General features: G+C 43.0%; 7 protein-coding genes across 9 annotated transcripts; 2 read left to right on the forward strand and 5 right to left on the reverse strand.

The window, feature by feature from the left end:
• Positions 1–4,007: 4,007 nt before the first annotated feature.
• On the reverse strand, positions 4,008–5,368 carry BCIN_07g06000 (hypothetical protein). The gene has a single exon (XM_001549551.2). The coding sequence runs from the start codon at positions 5,223–5,225 to the stop codon at positions 4,137–4,139; it is 1,089 nt and encodes a 362-aa protein (XP_001549601.1). The 5' UTR covers positions 5,226–5,368; the 3' UTR covers positions 4,008–4,136.
• A 246-nt stretch (positions 5,369–5,614) lies between these two features.
• On the reverse strand, positions 5,615–7,792 carry Bcthi4. 3 transcript variants are annotated; one of them, XM_024694198.1, is made up of 6 exons: positions 7,712–7,792; positions 7,637–7,656; positions 6,842–7,339; positions 6,431–6,748; positions 6,278–6,376; positions 5,615–6,218 (listed from the first exon to the last, which is right to left on the reverse strand). In XM_024694198.1, exons 3-6 carry the CDS (start codon positions 7,313–7,315, stop codon positions 6,123–6,125), a joined length of 987 nt encoding a protein of 328 aa, XP_024549987.1. In that variant the 5' UTR covers positions 7,316–7,339; positions 7,637–7,656; positions 7,712–7,792; the 3' UTR covers positions 5,615–6,122. The 3 variants fall into 3 exon arrangements, with proteins under 3 accessions (XP_024549987.1, XP_024549988.1, XP_024549989.1); XM_024694199.1 differs by having other exon boundaries at positions 7,566–7,656; XM_024694200.1 differs by having other exon boundaries at positions 7,552–7,656.
• A 738-nt stretch (positions 7,793–8,530) lies between these two features.
• BCIN_07g06020 (hypothetical protein) lies at positions 8,531–9,947 on the forward strand. The gene is made up of 2 exons (XM_001549553.2): positions 8,531–8,908; positions 8,963–9,947. The coding sequence occupies exons 1-2, from the start codon at positions 8,894–8,896 to the stop codon at positions 9,776–9,778; spliced, it is 831 nt and encodes a 276-aa protein (XP_001549603.1). The 5' UTR covers positions 8,531–8,893; the 3' UTR covers positions 9,779–9,947.
• Positions 9,948–10,064: 117 nt separating this feature from the next.
• BCIN_07g06030 (hypothetical protein) lies at positions 10,065–11,662 on the forward strand. Its single transcript, XM_024694201.1, has 4 exons — positions 10,065–10,505; positions 10,561–10,989; positions 11,052–11,427; positions 11,482–11,662. The coding sequence occupies exons 1-4, from the start codon at positions 10,181–10,183 to the stop codon at positions 11,591–11,593; spliced, it is 1,242 nt and encodes a 413-aa protein (XP_024549990.1). The 5' UTR covers positions 10,065–10,180; the 3' UTR covers positions 11,594–11,662.
• Positions 11,663–11,717: 55 nt separating this feature from the next.
• BCIN_07g06040 (hypothetical protein) lies at positions 11,718–13,501 on the reverse strand. The gene is made up of 2 exons (XM_024694202.1): positions 13,244–13,501; positions 11,718–13,190 (listed from the first exon to the last, which is right to left on the reverse strand). The coding sequence occupies exons 1-2, from the start codon at positions 13,263–13,265 to the stop codon at positions 12,097–12,099; spliced, it is 1,116 nt and encodes a 371-aa protein (XP_024549991.1). The 5' UTR covers positions 13,266–13,501; the 3' UTR covers positions 11,718–12,096.
• Positions 13,502–13,994: 493 nt separating this feature from the next.
• BCIN_07g06050 (hypothetical protein) lies at positions 13,995–14,899 on the reverse strand. Its single transcript, XM_001549556.2, has one exon. It carries the CDS (start codon positions 14,710–14,712, stop codon positions 14,335–14,337), a length of 378 nt encoding a protein of 125 aa, XP_001549606.2. The 5' UTR covers positions 14,713–14,899; the 3' UTR covers positions 13,995–14,334.
• A 1,055-nt stretch (positions 14,900–15,954) lies between these two features.
• BCIN_07g06060 (hypothetical protein) lies at positions 15,955–17,722 on the reverse strand. The gene has a single exon (XM_001549557.2). The coding sequence runs from the start codon at positions 17,029–17,031 to the stop codon at positions 16,228–16,230; it is 804 nt and encodes a 267-aa protein (XP_001549607.2). The 5' UTR covers positions 17,032–17,722; the 3' UTR covers positions 15,955–16,227.
• Between the last annotated feature and the right edge of the window lie 57 nt (positions 17,723–17,779).

Below are 17,779 nucleotides of genomic sequence, written 5' to 3' on the forward strand. Positions count from 1 at the left end.
TTTGTCAACAAATTAAAAAAACGATCCGAACAGGCCCTTACTCATCGAATCAAGCTGGGGCATGCAAACGAAAGTCACAGCGTGCGGCTTAATATGATTACTCCCGATGTACTACTTTGCGTGCTGAGGGTAAGAGTCCAGATAATTTACTGTTAGTTACACCTCGGTGGTGATTGTGATATTTTTGTAATGGGTATGGTTTAGGGTTCGTTCGGATCGATCTTTTATTTTATTGATGAAATCTCTAATAATAATAAAATGGCAAGGGATTTGAAATATTGGTATTTGAATGAAGCTAATATATTTGGAGTAATATTGGGACGTGCGAGGTTGAATTGAAAATGAAGAAGATAACGCTTTTTCTCAAATATATTAGCCCAACTAGATCTCAAAAGCTGCTGTTGGCCACTGTATGAGAAAGGTTAAGAAAATCTGTTGCATTTGTCACTTTAAGATTATTAGACTCAATATTTTATTAGATCTAATATTGCGTTCGGTAAACGCATTTATTTGAGCTAGTATATATTGGGCTTAATATTGCGTTCGGTAAACACCATATTAGGTCTAATATGTCTAATATATTGTTCTAATGTCAATTTTTTTTTTGATCCGAACGGGCCCTTAATGATGTATTGCATTGTGTCTATGTTATTCTAGGTTTAGTGCTACGAAGCTGTATGAAATACTTTCGTGCGCTGGTTTGCTGGTGCAATCATGTGCAGATATTCACTTCAGTCGCAACATTTACAGGATATTGAGATAGATGATCGAAGAGCCAGATGATGTGATGCTTGAGGGGCGAATGAAGTCCTGCAATGACGAGGTGAAGTTTCATGGGCGGACTTTTGTCACAGGTAAATAAAATTATGTAAAAACCAAGAACAAAAAAGATTTAATCCATCTTATGTGCGCAATTCATGTATGATCTGATTATATGGAAAGATATGAGAACTCATGTGTTGGAGTACCGTGAATATGATTGTGGGCGTATAATCAAAAAAGCGTCAAGCCTCTTCGATTATGAAGTGAAAAGAATGTCAAATCACCCAAACACAAGTCGAAATATCATGTCAAAACTCACTTGATTGATTTTGAAGTTATCACGAACCCATTTTCATGTTTATATTGGAAAGTCATGAATTGAAAATTGATAAGAACGGCGCAAGAAACCTTTTATCGCCCATGCTAAGAGAAATGGAGCAAAACATTCTTGGGAGCAAAAAGGTCACTAGTTCATCTGAGGGGATAGCGCCATATCTGTGGGCTAGTTATCCGGTACTTCACTCCGCTGGAATCGAACCTGCGAACACCCAGTGCCACACTTAAGGGGTGAGGGCTCAGAGCCTGAATCGACCATAACAGTCTATCAGGAAAGATAATATGACCCAATGCTCTTTTTACCGAGGGTGAATCTGCTTAAAGCATGGTACGACTCATTGTTCCCAGGGTGTCTATTATCTATGTCCGACGGCGGCATCGTTTGAATGATAGGCGGGAAACCCACAACACCTAACTTTCATCAACCGTCCAGTGATCTTCTGATACAGAAGACCCCCGGAGATACATCGCATCAACATATGGTGATAATGATCGATGAAGACTGCCTCCTCAACCGGGTAACGCATCCTCGCGCAAACTTGGGGTGTTTTCAGGCTCCCCAGGGGGTGATTTCGGTTCCCAAGATGTTTAAGTATTACCCACCACACTAGCCGTTGCTAAAACATTTGTTGAAAATGCGAAGCGTGTACTCTACCATTGAGCCAGCAGCCTGTGGGTGTTCGATGTCTTACGCGAGTCTATTCAATATTATATCGATCTAACACGTTTGCCGAAAAGTGAATTGATATTGTGGGCTGGACACAAGAGAAAAGGTGGCGAACCGCCACAAGTTTCTCAATAATAATGAGAGTCTTTACCAAGACTTGCGACAAGCTTCCATGAAAATGATCCAACCTAAAACATTTCAGACGGTGTGATAAAATAACCAAAAAGGATTACAGCAAAGCATGCGATGCTTCAACGTCTTTTGGTCACACATGCGCTATTATGCACGGCACTGGTGCTGCATATGTTGAACAAATATTGTAGACCGAATATGGCGGGCAAAAAGATTCGAGAGTTTACTTTATGAGCACTGAGGAATGAATAAGAAATACCAACCAAATTAATACATACGTGGATCGAAAATTCACGAATAATGCAGGGAAAACCATGTTTGACTGAAAAACAAACCTGCAACAAAATAACACTTAATAGATACAGTATCTCACGGTATCACAAGGTGCGGCAGAAGATCAAAATTTGTAGTAAAATCTCGAATTCTATCACTAATTGTCTCAAGGAGTGTCCACATCATCATCTTAAAACTTGTTGATCAATCCCGCCAAACACTCAAAATATGCTTCTCCCCTCCCCACAGAGACAGCAAACATAGAGAAGAAACCTTGGGGAGCACAACTTCCTGGAAACAACGAACTGAAAGTTCTACCAAAGTTCTTTTCGATAGCTGCTGTTAAGTTGACCATGGCTATTCGGCAGTTCATGATGATAGAAAGACGAGATGTTTGCTTAATTTCGAGTTCCCCGATTGTCTCGCAACCATGGCGGAGTTAGGTGCGGATATCCATCAATTTCTAGGGATCGCAAGTGTAGATCTTCGAAATAGTTACCTTCTGTCATTTCGTAATCGCACTTTTCAGCCTTGTATTCCTCGTGTTTCTCGTTATTCCCCAATGTATACGACCCATAGCGTTTTCTGTCTTCTCTGAACTTGTTCTTAAGGCTAGGGTTGATCATGAGATTCTGTAGTCAACATGGCTTCTCATGGGTGTCTTATCTAGGGTGAATCGTTATTTGTTATACACTAGTCAGAAAACGTGTATTGTTTTGAAGGGATGATGCATCACTGCAAAATCTCAACGCCATCTTGAAGCGCACTGAGGAAATACACGCATAACGAGGAAGTATTCGAGGTCCCAGCATAGGTCGACACGCCATTTTTGCTTTATCGAGTGATTCAATACACGTTTTTACTTCTAGATGTTCCTCGCCCCGCACATCCCAGAATGACAAGTGGTATGAAGGTGTAAGATGGTATTTGGCAACCTTACGAAGGGAAGCTTCTGACCTTTGGATGCTGCGTGGCTCTAAAATAATTCCAGATCCCATTAGTTCTGTGATTACATACCACTTCTTCAATCCAGTAAATAGCTTCCAGATATATTCATCCCGATGAACACGGTATCGATCCATATACCAAGCCAGGTTTCTGATGCGCTTCACCTCGTCATCCGGGAACCACCTTACTGAAAGAAGAGGATTGATTCGATTCGCCAACTGATCCTCTCGCGACGACCAAAGCTCAACAGCGAGGTTGTAATTGATAAGTAGAGAGTCTCGTTCAAAATCGAACCATACAAACGACGTATCATCATCCGGTTGACACTGTCCAGGCTTGCAGCAACGAAATGCACGACGATATTGTTTTGAAGCGACAGAGAACGATTCTTGATTAATACAGAGGACTGTAGGGATCAAAGCATATGATTTCGTTGCTCGTGTGACTTAAGTCTTGAGCGATGTGAGCGACGCGTGGCTCAGGAATCGCGTATTCCCAGATGGAAAGACGGATTCTTTTGGGAACTTGACGAAACTGGGGGAAATACAATGTATTTGCGGCGGAGAAAATCGGAGACAAGTGTTTTCCTGGCAAAGAGACGATGATAAGGAATTTGATTGAAGAAAGGTGTGTCGTTAAAGTGTAAACGCGGAAGCTTGTTTTGAAATACAGGAGGTTGAACAAAAGAAGAACGGCAACTGAAAGAAACGGAACCAAAGCCCTGCCTTGGTTTTTTAAAGCAGGTACTGTGTAAGATTTTGTTTATGTAGAATACTCAAGGCCGTCAACTCACTTGAGGAAGGTTCAAATGTTCGAAAGGTGAAGGAAGGTGACTCTCATTTCATTGAGAGTCTACCAGCCTTGGCCGCTTTCACGGGCTCACTTGCACTGATAACAAATCCAGCAAGAAGCATTCCTTTTTATTCTGCTATGTCACATTACTCATTTCTATTTCTCATTCTCATTATCACACAATTCATATCCATCTCGAAGCCACGTCAACAATCAACCCTAACATCTAAGAAGAGCCAGTAACGTCAATCGCAAGAACCTTTCCGCCCTCAGTGTAAACTCCCTCATTCTTTCCACTCTGACTAACATACGCCCAACCCAATCCATCACCAGCTCTGCCTAACTGAACACTCGTTGGACCAGACAAAACCGTCTCATTCGCAGTTCCAGTCGTGTCACTCTCTCCACCAATAACCACACTCACATCACCACCCTCAAGACCAATCTTCAACACACTAGCTCCGGTTCCATAAGCCAAATAAGCAACTCCTTGATCAGGATCTAGTGCGAAATCATCAGCTCCATAAGCATCCGTAAGGATCTCTACTGGTCCTGTGACGTTCAAGGTGCTAAGCGAGAACGGAATTCGTCCAAAAGTCGTAAGACCTGTGTTTGTGTAATAGATATACACTTGATTAGTGTCACCAGTGGTAGGGGTCAAAACCTTAATACCATTGACACCGAATGCCAAACTAGTGGAAACGGGTGGTTTCAACTCTGCGAGGTCGAGAAGAACAGAGTATTCGGAAGTGAGAACGTTGATGGACCAGATGACTCCGAGGATAGGATCAGCTGCGATGATCAAATTTTGGGATTCGGAAAGGGTGGTGAGTCCATTGAGAGATCCGGCGCCGGATATGATTGCAACTTTTGAGACAGAGGCACCGCTATTGGTGGAGGGGGTGTAGGATGTGAGATCAACAGAGTAGATGGTGTTGACGCCGGTGAGAGTGCTAGCTACTGAGGAGAGGGTGAAGTTTCTTGTGATGAGGTAAAAATGGGAGGGTGCGACTTCGGTGATGCCTAGGAGAGATAGTTCGGGTGTGAAAGAATGAACGAGTGTGGCAGTGTCGTTTGAATCTGGTGCGGATGAGGAAATCGTAGGGTCGATATAGTAAAGGTAAGGATTTGTGATATCAGTGACAAGTATTTTGTCACTGGAGGTTATCACAATATTCTCGAGCCAGGTTGGATTGGGGAACTGGTGGATCACGCGGGAAGGGAGATCTGAGCGGGGAGCATGGCGGATGGCGGCTGAAAACGCGGAGGACAGGAGAGAGGTAGAAACTAGAAGATTTCGAGGTGAGAAATACATGATGGTTTCGTGATATAGTGAAAGGCAAATCAGTATTCGAAAGAAATAAAGATGGATAGAATTCAAAGCAACATCAAGAACATAAAGGAATTGGCACGAGGAAAAGATCAGCTCATTTGTACCTGTAGATCTTCATCCCAGTCATTGAATCTTCACCTGCACCGCCCGTGTGTAGAACACGCACGCATCTCTCGGATATCAAGGATATCAGTCTCCAGCTACCTAAATGAGAAGTTCTTCACCGTTGTCGAAAGCATGTCTTGATTCCGCCCGGCAGTGCCAAGGAACTACCGTCGCAATGACACCCTCAATTACTCGATTGCGGGGTTGTCACATCAGTATCTGCCCTTTCAACCCTGAATCAGGATGTCAATATCCGTGTGGAATTCTGACGATTCTTATGATTGGATGTGAAAGGGGAGAAATGGGTTAAGATCCTAGTATGTGGCTAGGAGAATTAGTGGACTAAATCTAAAACAAGCATAATTCTCGGGACCGAAAGTTTATTGCAGAAATTTTGAAGAAGCGGAAACCGAAGTAACACAAATCTTTAAGCCCATTTGATAATGAAGATTACAGATAAATACTGAGAGAGCCATGGAAGAAGATGGCAGAGAATTATACTGCGTAAACAGGTAGGAAGAAAAGATGGGCATCATCTAGAACCTGGTGTCGGTTCGGAGGTTATTCGAGACATTAAATATCCGATAAACAACTCTGAGACCTCGAAACTGAAACTCAAAGAATTGTATTGCAAGCACATTTCTGACATATATTTCAAAGAGTTCAAAGCAAATATCATGTTCGTATTGCTATTGTATACTTCTCATGTACCTTGACAGTCTTCGTGTATTGACTGGGCCACGTGCTGCTCCTTGACAAGCGCAGTGCTTACGCCTAGTAGGCATTTTGTGCTTTACGTTCATCGAAAACCCTCAAAGCTTCCTCAGCGGCTTTCACGCCAGATAGTGCCATGGCACCGAAGGTGGGACCCTATGACAACGTTCTAGTCAGAATTTGTGCGATAGGTTATGGAAAGCTGAAGTACTTACCATACGGTTTGCACCATCGACCTCGGACAATTCCATGCCACCGACAATCAAACCTGGAACAATTTCTCTAGTTCTCTTGACGATAGCGTCTTCAGCGACCTACAACATTAAAGTCAGTATGTATTCATTAATAAAAAAGCTTTGATGTCTTACATTCATATCGAGCCCCCTCATACCACCGAGTTTCTCGATCTGATTCATTGAAACCAAACGCTTGACACAGAACGCGCCAAATGGGCCATCATGTCCAGTGGTAGAGATGACAATAGGAGCGTTGATTGTGTTTGGATCCATGCAACTCTGGTCGTCATGGTGCATTGTGACAAGTGTCCAGTTTGTCACCACTCCTGCAATTCTGATGCTGCCGTCGGGAGTTTGACGTGTGATGAGATCCTCAACGGCGGTCGCGTTGAAAAGCTTGATGTTCGGGAAAGCAAGAACCTTGGATAAAAGAGTTGATGTGAATAAAGCCTGTCCATAGCTGTTATTAGTATCATATGCACGATAAAAGAATACGGAGAGTATCTTGGAGTGCACTGGACAACGAAAGCTTGTGAAACATACAGCGTGCTTGACCACAACAAAGTCTCCTTCATCTTCAAAAGGAACACCAAGATCAGTCAAGAAGGCATCAGCAGGCTTTCGCATAACCATAGCGCTGAAGAGTTGTCCGCCCAACCATGCGCCTCCACCTGGAGATACAGAAGCCTCAATGACGGCAATCTTAAGATCGGGACGAGCCTTGCCTAGCATGTAGGCGGTACTGAGACCACAGGATCCAGCACCGACAATGACGATATCAGACTCTGCATATGTATCGAGATCATTGAAGTAGCGGCGGGTCATGGCACGCGAGACTTGAGATTCACGAATAGGAGCAAACGTAAATCCTTGGTCCCATTTCTCAGCAAGGTCAGCAAGCGTCTTGCCTTGAGTAGCTGCCTGCGAGGATCCGACTTTGACGTCGAAGGCTGATTTCAATTGAACTCCGTCGACGGGAGACGTTTCTCCGGTAAACAATGCTGATGGTGGTGCCATTTTCGATATTTTTCAAGTTGTTACCTGCGAGAGATTAGTGACGTCCATAAGGACGGAATGGAAGAGCATGATCCTTTCGCTGGTATTATCCAGATCAAGTTCATATAACCGTATAATCTCAGAACGACCCCTCATCAGCGGCACTCTCATATCATCTTACTGAGTAAGGTGGTAATTGAGAGGCAGGCTGACGATTTGCAGGATCGAACACCGGTTCATGCGAGAGTGACTTATACAATTGATGCGATACCTTGATCCGCGAAGCGGATAATGTCCATGCTGAGGATTACATGACTTCCAATTGTTGGAAGTGAGTTGTACTTGGTACGAGTAGTCGTTTGCTAGGATGAGTAGACAACATCAGTATTTCCCTCCAATTGGTGCAAGATGACTGACATGAACGTTTGTTTAGTTTTGATACGTAAGTGACGAGCTTTCTGGAAGATGGAGGGAAAAGAACAGATTGTGTTGGGAATCATACAGAGATTAAGTAGTCCGAAAATCATGAGCTAAGTGAGGGGTAAACTTTTAGTGGCCCCGTGCCCAGAACCTAACCTCTTTAAGGTGCACCAACATCGCTATCGCTGCCATCTGATTGACCGATCCAAAACCTGGGATGTCAAAGTTTTACCTCACTGGACTGTCAAATTTTGATCACCGATCCTAATTGTCATAGTATGTAACTGGCACACTTTGATTGGAGTGAGCTCATAGCTTCCTGCAGTGGTTTGCGAGACTTGGAATATATCAACATCCACCGAATCACGGAGAGATGGGTAAAGGCAATACCAAAACCCATGTCTACCTGCTTCTGTGGTTTGAAAAAGCTTTCTATGACAATGACTCACAGCTGCGGCGTTCGATTGAGAGAGAAAAATGGCTGGGCTGGGTTTGTATACATCTAGCAGCAATCAGCAATGCTTGGTTCCATTAAATTCCGCTTGAGTAAGCCTGGCAATTCTCTGTCCCTCAGCCAGAATAAGAAATACCTCAACTCTCAAATTTCAAGAAAGACCCAGTCATCAATTGGCACTCTAGTTCCTATCATGGCCAGCCATTCATGCTTCGTAGATTCCAATGATTCTCACGAGAATCTCAACTATAACACCAATACAAGCTTCTTTGAATTCTTCATATGTATGCAAATATTCTTAGATATGGATCACATGAAGCAAAGAAAATGCAATGAAGCAATTGCTAAGAAACACAGGGACAGATAATATCTACTGTAGTAATTTCTGTTTTTGGAATAGGTCATAACAGTATCATGAAGAACCTTCCTTGCACTATACTCCGATGTGCACTCCAGCTGTGTATGAGCGAAACGCTTAGCATAGGTTATTTTCACAAACAACTTCGGTATAGTAGGATAATTCCTGAAGATGCAGAGCTCAGTCAAAGCTCAATTACACATTCCCGACTTCTTCTTTCTGTGCAGACCTAGTACTAGGAAGGAGCCACCCTAATACTCTAGTCAATCTCAAATGAAGGCCTTTTGTTTGTTGTGAAAAGCTCTTCCGCAAACTTATCAAATAAACAATACATCTCTATATTATATATAGCAATTCATAAATCAATATGGCTACAGAAAAGGTGAGGAGTCCCATCAGTCACTGGTTATATTGAGTTTGAAACAAAGAGATGTAGGTTACACGTCCACCGAAACCAATAGTCGTTCCTATCAAAGCCTCAGGTGCTCTAGGGGAATATGATATATCATTCTCTCAACACGATTTTGTGGTCGAATTATCCAAGGCCCCTTGGTTGGGAGCATATATCGATTTGGTGCCAAGAGTAAATGGACATTATTCCCAAGAAGGCTATGGGTGCTACTACGATCCAGATGAATCCGTCCCCTACTTCTTCGTAGCTGCTCAGGGAACCATATGTGGATATTTCTTCTGCCTCGAAATGCTTCCTATTGAGCTTTCACATTACTATAAACTCTGCCAAACGCTTCAAGTTGTATCAGCCAAGGGTCTCTCTTCAAACCCCGAGTCTCTACAGGAATTATGGGATACAATTGCATTCCTTGATAAACCAGAGACCTCCGAAGATGACAAAAAGAGCCGTTCAAAAGTTGGCACTCCTGCTTTCAAATTTGTGTATTTAATGATAATGGGCGACTTCGACCTCGACTCGGAGGCTCTGGAAGCAAAGCAAGAGCAGGCACTAATGTTCGTGAAGACCATTTTATTTAATAAAGATTATATCAGATGGGAAACAAGAATGGTTGTTCGAGCTGCGTATCAAGTCCGATTTGAGACCACTTGGGAAGTATTTAAGATGTTAGATGATTTTGGGGGGCAATTCGCATCAAAAGAAGAAGATTTCGAAGCGAAAGAAGCAGTGAGAGAAGAGGCAGCGAAGAAAAAGGCAGCGCAGGAAAAGGTAGCTAAGGAAGAAGCAGAAAGGAAACGGGCGAAAAAGCAAAGGGCGTCAATACAACAGCATAGGAAGTAGGACTGTGATCATAACTTTGTATATTCAGGCTTATACAATTTCAGCGATTAGCAGGAGTAATTCTATGACTATGAGTTAGCAGCAAAGCAATTATTGAGTTGGTACGTCAAATTCTATACTCATTAGTATCAGGCTTTTAATCCATCTATATGTCCCCGCGAAGTCTCCAACATGAACGCATGTCATGAAAAGTGATCTGCTCTCAACCATTTATCAGGGCATCGATCTATAAATTCATCAGAAATTCCATTTTTGACGTCATAAAAGGCGTGAGACAGACAAATGTGGCGGTGCTCATATGTGGCGGAGAAGGTATAATAACAAGTCACTACGTTACATTTATAAAGCTTCGATATAGAGTTACAATCCTCAAGCTAAAAGTCAGCCTAATCGATTAAGAAAATGACTGATATTCACCCATTCAATATCTTAGTCCCTCAGGACAAGATCAACACCCTTCAAACCAAACTTTCATTAGCCACGTTCCCCGACGAGCTGCCTTCCGAGTCGGCGTCAGCATGGGATCAAGGACCTCCGTTGTCCGAAATCCAAAGATTGACTGAGAAATGGAAGACCTGGATTTGGAGAAATGTAGAAAACTCACTTAACGAGTACCCGCAGTTTACAACCAAAATTGATGTAGAAGGTTTCGGAGAACTAGACATACATTTCCTCCATCAGGAAAGTCCTGTCAAAAATGCTATTCCATTGTTATTTGTCCATGGGTGTAAGATGACTCCACGAATCCTCACTATACAATCATGCTTACAAACAATCATCAGGGCCGGGCTCCTTTCTCGAGGTCCTCAAAATTCTTCCCCACTTGCAAAGCCCCGCCGCCTCCACATCTTCCCCGCACCCCAGTTTCCACATCGTCGCCCCATCTCTCCCAAACTTCGGATTTAGCTCCGGTGTCAAAAAGAGAGGATTTGCAATGGCTCAATATGCGGAAACTCTCAATAAGCTCATGATAAAACTTGGGTACAGTGAATATGTCACCCAAGCGGGTGACTGGGGTTTTTGGATTACCAGAGCGATAGGAAAGTTGTATCCGAAGCACTGCAAAGCAAGCCATCTCAACATGGTATATGCGCAGCCTCCCAAGCTGCTTAGTAATCCAATCGAAAAGATTGGAGATATGTTCATGCCCTACAGCGAGCTGGAAAAAAGAGCTGTCGAGAGGAGAAAATGGTTTCAGGCTGAAAGTAGAGGTAAAGAGTTTTATGTGTTGACGGCTCATTTAACTTCATCGGTCCAGAGCTGACATAAACAGGCTACAATGTCCTTCAATCTACCAAGCCTCAGACCCTAGCATACGGACTAGCTGATTCGCCAGTCGCGCTTCTGGGCTGGATATATGAGAAACTACACGATTGGTCTGATGAGTATCCATGGTCAGATGACGAAATTCTGACCTGGGTGAGCGTATACTACTTTAGTACAGCAGGACCAGGAACTCCTCAAAGAATCTACTATGAAACTATGCACACTTCAGAGGATAAGGAATGTACGGTTGATAAACTACAGCAATGGACAGCAGATGTGAAATTAGGCCTAGCATACAATCCAAAGGATTTGGAGAACGTCCCAAAGCGATGGGGAAGAACACTTGGAAATGTGGTGTACGAAGTTGAGAATGATAGTGGAGGGCGAGTCTGGCATTTTCTACTCAACAAAGACTGTGCAGCTAACCATTCTGATAGACATTTCTATTCTCATGAGAAACCGGATCTTTTGGTGCGAGACTTGAGAGCTATGTTTGGAAAAGGAGGAAAAGCGTTCAGTATAGTGCAGGGGCGGGACGGGTATGAATAAACATATTAGTAGCAAGTTTCGATAGGGACAGTTAGTGTAGATATAATGGAATTCTACATAAATTCAACATTCGAGTCGCTTGTAAGCTCCAGTACATCAGAAAATAACATGTTGATTACGTGAATGTTTCGTCAAAATAAGGGGACTTGAAACAATTTCTTCATTAAAACTTATCTCTCAGTAGATTTATGCCCTCACAAACCTACATTCTAACTTCTGGATGGGTTCTAGTCACCCACCCCCTCTGAATTTTCGTTATGAAAGGGAAAGTACGTTTTGATTCATTGATGATTTCCTATGTATGCAGGATTGTTTTCTGTGAATATGAGATACATCTCAATACTAAACTTAGAACCTACTCGATAAACCCATATCTACTGCAATAACTGAGCTAACAGCCTATAGAGTCTTCGTTATCCCCTCACATCTTTAGTTCACAAAGCCTGGCTCGTTTCTCGAGAGATATCCTGTACTGGATGTAACAGATACTAGCCGGCCACAGTCTACCACGGAGCCCCTTCAAAGATCTGTGCGAGCCCCTTATATTTATTCAACGGCGACCCATCTTCATGGGCTAAAATCCACGCCTGAAAAGAAAAACAGTAGAGCCTAGGCTCAGGCGCCTTTTTGCCCAAAATTTCCCAATTAGAATCGGTATCAAGCTTGCAAAGCAACGCAGTTGTAAGCTTCACTTTCTTCCAGTATTCAAAATTGTCTCTATCCTCCATATTTTCCAAACTTCTCAGATATTCAGTTTCCTTTACTTTGGCATCTTCAAGAACATTTCTAATGGAATTTATGTGATACCTCATGCGGCCATCATCGTCCCAATAGTCGCCGTGCCACATTTCTGGGTCAGTATCGATAACATGGTACCCTCTCATGTTTTCAAAGCGGTATAGCCCTGGAAAAGTGTGGACTGGAAACATTGATACTATCTGAAAGTTTTTAAGATCAGGACACCTTGTGGAAATAAAGAGCAGTAGAAAAGTAAAATTGTCCAATTTATGCCGGGCTGACCGATTGAAATCAGTCGGAAATGAGGTAATTGCAATGCGCTCGACATTGGAAAGATCTATGCTTCTTCCGAGCTTCTCCAGCAACATAAGGTCCGGGATATTGAGCATCAGGGTGTCTCTCACAGGATCGATATAGGTTTGGATGGGACGTCTACCATCCACCCAGAAATAACGGATCGGTATTCCGTCTGTAGTTCTTTTCATAGTACCGTGCGGATCTGGTGTCGATAATGAGATGTTTTTCAGCTGGTCATAGACCACTGTTCGTGAGAGTTTGCAGGCATTCAAAAGCGGCAGTAAATGGCTCGCAGGAGATATCTCATCGTAGATTGAAACCAAAAACTTGGTACGATCTCTACAGACTTGAAAGAAGAAATCCGCCACTTGTGAATTGCGATTAGGAACAGCCTTCCCGAAGACCATTATCCGTATCTCGGGAGGCAAAAGCTTGAATTGAGGGAAAGTGGAAATATTATTCTCGGGTGCTGGGAAAAGCTGGTGTGCCGAGCTCTGATATAGGAAATCTTCATCGGATAGATAATCAATGAATGACTCCGAGAGGAAAAGCGGAGATAGATCTGTTAAGAATTTAGTACCACACATCCAATTGGAGATTAAATGAGATTGGCACCTTGTGAGTTCGCTAATTTCATAGTGATGCAAAAAATCAAAAAAAAAGTTAAAATCAGGTGCCAGTAATCTGTTTCTCGAATGTGGCTACGGATGAATGAGGCCGAAACTGAGTGGAAACTTCTTGCTTTGGGCGATTTTCGTGACTTCAAAGTCGCAAATGATATGTAGCTCAGAATTCAATATTTCGTCTTTGGCTAAAGCTTGGACTTGCAATGAGGATATGCAAAAATGAGTAGTGCTTGTGATCCTGTAGTTCTTGTAATATAAGAAACTGACAAGATAAATGAATAGAATATTTCGACGTTACAAGGTGCTCTCATGGAAAGTGCTTTCAAGAGCTGGGTGTATAAGGCAAGAACTTCTCACATGTGATAATCAATCTCTTTCCGTTTCGGATGGGTAGTTCACTCTGAAATTTACCACAATATTTAACACGTTCTCAAACATTCGTGAAAACGAGCAAATTGAATGACGCGGTTGTCACTGAGAAGAAGAAAATAACCAACGAAAGGTTTAATTTTGATACTTTATTTCGGTCCAAGTAGATCTACTCTGAAAGCTAGAGTACAAACTCCTCGACTATCATGTTTGAGAGAGGTACCTCTTGTGCAAACCAACTTTTCACAGCTCATTTTCAATAGAAATACACGATTTTCGTGGAGTAGACTGGTGTAACCACGCTCAAGACATCGTCTTTCTATTTTACTCACTAAGTGAACAGGCTCGCACGTAGCCCCTGTAATGATTATTGGCTAAAAGTTTTAGTAAATTTGGCTGGAATGATCAAACTATCAATCAGTACAAATACGACTTTCCAACATTGAGATATGGTCATGGTATTGGCGACCAAAGTGATGATCCTTCAAGTCACTGAGCTTACCGAAAGTCTAAGTATCAGTCCATTGAGACACTCAAAAACATATCACAGATCTGAGCTTTCACGCTTGGAAAATCATCCTCAGAGAAGTCATTTTCATAAAAAAGCGCGACACCAAGTAAATTAAAGAATATCTCCTCTGCACAACCTATCCACCGACCACAAATCAAAACGTTCCATATCAAGCCAAACGGTCCAACATCCTTAACCATTTAATGTCCTGCTTTCCTTCGATGCTCCAAAACCTTGTCACTTCTACTATAGGTCTTTCCACAACCAGTTCTGGGACACTGATGAGCGCGACGTCCTACTCCGTGAACAGATGCCATGTGGCGTGGAAGATCCGATCGACGAGAGAAGGTACGTGGACAACGCGTACAAGTAGTACGTTGGTGTGTTTGTTGTACGCATGGGAGAACAGGCTGGTGAGCAGGTACTTGGGCAGGTACGTAGTAAGCACCGTCTGGGTTGATAAATGCTGTTGGGTATACAGCCGGGGCAAGCATAGGGGCCGAATTATTGGAGATGGTGACATCGGTATAATCGACGCTTGGGAATTCATTGAAAACATCCTGTCCGAAGACATTCATGTATGTGCCTGTAAGGTTTCCGTTCTCAACCGATCCTTCGACTAAGAAATCAGCGATAAAAGGTCCTGGGTCGGTTAAGTTGGAGAAGTCGGTGTTGGGGTACGTTGTAGCCGCGCTGTTCCAAAACCCGAATTGGATCTCCAATCCCGTGGCTCCTAAGTCGGGGCGACGGACCTTTTTAAATACCTTGTGTTAGAAAAGTAAAAAAAAAAAAAAGCTCACCCAATCAGCCCCATTCTCAAAACCCATGCCAGGGTAGAGAAGCAGGCCAAAATTTGGGGGAGTGATTTGCTGGTCGATTGGCTGTGAAGCCATATCCTCCAAAGAGGTTGTCTCGTGGCGTGCAGCTTGCATGAGGGCGATGCGCTAAGGGCGCTGATTAACCGAGTGTTACTGTAAAAAAAAAAAGTAAGGCTGTCGAAGCGTGCCAATGAATAGGCAAAAAGTGTTGATGAGTGCGAAAAAAGGCTCAAAACTGGGTACGGGAAGAGTGCAGACTATATACTTTTCATTGAACTGCCAGAAATATTGCATCAATACTGTACAATCACCCTTGGCTTCGCCCTCCAGAGTAGCATTGCTGGGCTGAGGGCGCTGGCCCCCATGTCGCTACAAAGCAGCCAATATGAATGAATTATTCTATTTGAAAGCTTGAAGTGCCTCTGATGCCTGGGTGATGATGCATACACATCATTTCTAGGTTCCTGCATAAGGTCTAACGTCCAATACGTCTACAAGAACCAGACTAGATGCATCATGGCAAGAGCCGGCGAAAGGAAAATGGTGAAAATAGAGGACGGGAAATTGTGAGGAGGGAGAGAGAGTAATCCCATTTATCTCTGCTATCTTTGAGATGCTATGTAAGAGAGTGGTCGCTACACCAGGACCGTTTAGTCACGACACACCTTCCAATATACACCAATGTACAATTCAATATCTAAAATCAACTAAACCAGAGTGGTACACTTGAAGCATTAAATCAGCAACTAACAATTCCTTAAATCCCAAAATAACATGTTGTTGTTCTTTGGTCCATTTCAGACAGGATTGAACATCAACTTACGTGCCATGACTTCGCGACAGCGCGTGCCAAAATAGCGAATGAAAGAAACGACATGAAACTTTGATAACATTTCTGTTCATGGGAAGGGGAAACCCAAACTGTGTGGGCTTTTTTCGGAAGACAATTGAGAGCAAAGAGGAATACCGGGTAGTATTTACAATTTTGACAGAGAGATTTTGTGTAAGAAAAATGGTTGAAAATTCAGAGGAGCTGGGGAAGGTAATATTGCAATTAATGGAAGTTTATAAAACTATGGATTAAGTGACTTTCACCAAACCTCAACTTTATATGTAAATATAATGGAGGAAAACACGTATAACATGATTGAAAAGATGGCTCAAATGCTAACATTATCATGAATTGGTGTCATAAAATTGAGAATGTCTAGCTCAATGCAATCTGTTTTCAAGCCCTTGATATGATCCATACACACAGAATTGCCGTACTGTTCCTTACTGGACCAACAACTCAACATCTCTGCTTCCCTTCTTCTGCTCCCATAACTCCCAAAACTTGGTAGCAATATGCTTTGGGTTATTGACCGGCTCTTGTTCGCTGACTGGACCTCCAATTGTAACAAGAGCAACATGCACCTCATCCTTGGTCTGCTCAATCAATAACTTGACCAAGTTTGCCTGCGCAGCCTTTGCCATACTGAGTGAAAATACAGGTGCAAAAGGCTGATAAATAATCGGCGAACTGGTGACGAAAAGCGAAGGATGAGACTCCGGTTTCTCCTTTGCTAATGCTTGCAAACCGGGAAGCAACACCTTTGCAGTTGTGTACAATCCCAAGTTTGGAATCTTGAAATCTTCGACAATGTCGGCCTCGCTGTACTCGCCGAAATTTCCGTAGCTGACACGGGCCGCATTGTAGACTACTACTTCTGGGGACCCGACTTCTTTGACGGCAGTCTGGAGAGCGGATGTTAGACCGGAGGTATCGATCACATCAGCTGAGTAGGTGTGGATTTTAGCTGATGGAGCTGCGGCGGCAATGAAGTCGCGTGATGCAGAGAGGGTAGATTCAGAACGTGCAAAGAGTGCAATGTGTGTGAAAGTGTGGGTCGCGAAAAGGCGGGGGATGTGAGATCCGATCATGGGACCGGTGCCGACAATGAAAAGAGGTCCTGGGGAAGACATGATTGTGTTTCTTGTTGATTTGAGAAATGTATGTGTTTGGTATAGAGAATAGAGGAACTCGACTTGAAAGCGGTAGAAATAGCTATACTGCGCCGTGCGCTTATCCATATACATATATCTCGATCAAAACTATATGCCCCACTACGGAACGGCCGTGGATACACTAGACCTTTTTTATGAAGGATTCATTATATGGTCACCTACAGCCAAGGACTCCAAGCGCCCCGTAGTTCTAGGATTCGGGTATCATTGAAGCCGCGGGCGTACAGTTACCGCATTATTTATAAAGACCTAGTCGCCGCGATGTGATAGTGAGATTCATATATCCTTGTCCTCGAGGAACAAAGCATATACCGTGGGATTAGTAACGGAGTCACGGAGCTGGAGGGATTCTGGCTGCTTCTGATGCAAAGGTAAGGGGTGAATGGGGTAGTGTTGCATGATCCTATGGCGTTGTGCTGCCATTGTAAGATCTGTCGTAATCCATGTCGTGTTCTGACGAATGTTCATCTATCGCCGATAATGAATGCGGTAAGAGACACACTGTGCTTAGATACCCTAGAATAGTTCTCGTTCTGTCCAAAAACACAAAGTGGTTGAATCAATTCTGATGCCATTGTGGCAAGTGCTTGTCAAGGATTGTAGAATAGCGACGTTGGATCGTTCGTCTGCCAGAAATAAACATATACTCACGTGATGCTTTAGCAATATGAAGAGGTGCCCGGGCTAAGATCATTAACGACTAATAAAACGTATAACTCAGCGACGATTATGAGCGCAGGTAATTCCGCAATTAACGTAAATCAAGGTGGTAAAGGTAGTAAAGGTGGTATTGGTAGTGGAATCATTTTGAGGTATTACT

Source organism: Botrytis cinerea, chromosome 7 (genome assembly GCF_000143535.2).
Source record: "Botrytis cinerea B05.10 chromosome 7, complete sequence".
In the NCBI taxonomy this organism is placed as follows: domain Eukaryota; kingdom Fungi; phylum Ascomycota; class Leotiomycetes; order Helotiales; family Sclerotiniaceae; genus Botrytis; species Botrytis cinerea.

Coding starts and splice junctions, on each gene's coding strand:
- BCIN_07g06040 (XM_024694202.1), bottom strand. CDS start 13,265: ATGAAATTAGCGAACTCACAAG. Junction 13,191..13,243: donor GAAATTAGCGAACTCACAAG/GTGCCAATCTCA, acceptor AATTCTTAACAG/ATCTATCTCCGCTTTTCCTC.
- Bcthi4 (XM_024694198.1), bottom strand. CDS start 7,315: ATGGCACCACCATCAGCATTGTTTACCGGAGAAACGTCTCCCGTCGAC. Junction 6,749..6,841: donor TTGTTGTGGTCAAGCACGCT/GTATGTTTCACA, acceptor AGCTATGGACAG/GCTTTATTCACATCAACTCT. Junction 6,377..6,430: donor TGAGGGGGCTCGATATGAAT/GTAAGACATCAA, acceptor TTAATGTTGTAG/GTCGCTGAAGACGCTATCGT.
- BCIN_07g06050 (XM_001549556.2), bottom strand. CDS start 14,712: ATGAATGTCTTCGGACAGGATGTTTTCAATGAATTCCCAAGCGTCGAT.
- BCIN_07g06060 (XM_001549557.2), bottom strand. CDS start 17,031: ATGTATATGGATAAGCGCACGGCGCAGTATAGCTATTTCTACCGCTTT.
- BCIN_07g06000 (XM_001549551.2), bottom strand. CDS start 5,225: ATGTATTTCTCACCTCGAAATCTTCTAGTTTCTACCTCTCTCCTGTCC.
- BCIN_07g06030 (XM_024694201.1), top strand. CDS start 10,181: ATGACTGATATTCACCCATTCAATATCTTAGTCCCTCAGGACAAGATC. Junction 10,506..10,560: donor ATTGTTATTTGTCCATGGGT/GTAAGATGACTC, acceptor AACAATCATCAG/GGCCGGGCTCCTTTCTCGAG. Junction 10,990..11,051: donor GTTTCAGGCTGAAAGTAGAG/GTAAAGAGTTTT, acceptor TGACATAAACAG/GCTACAATGTCCTTCAATCT.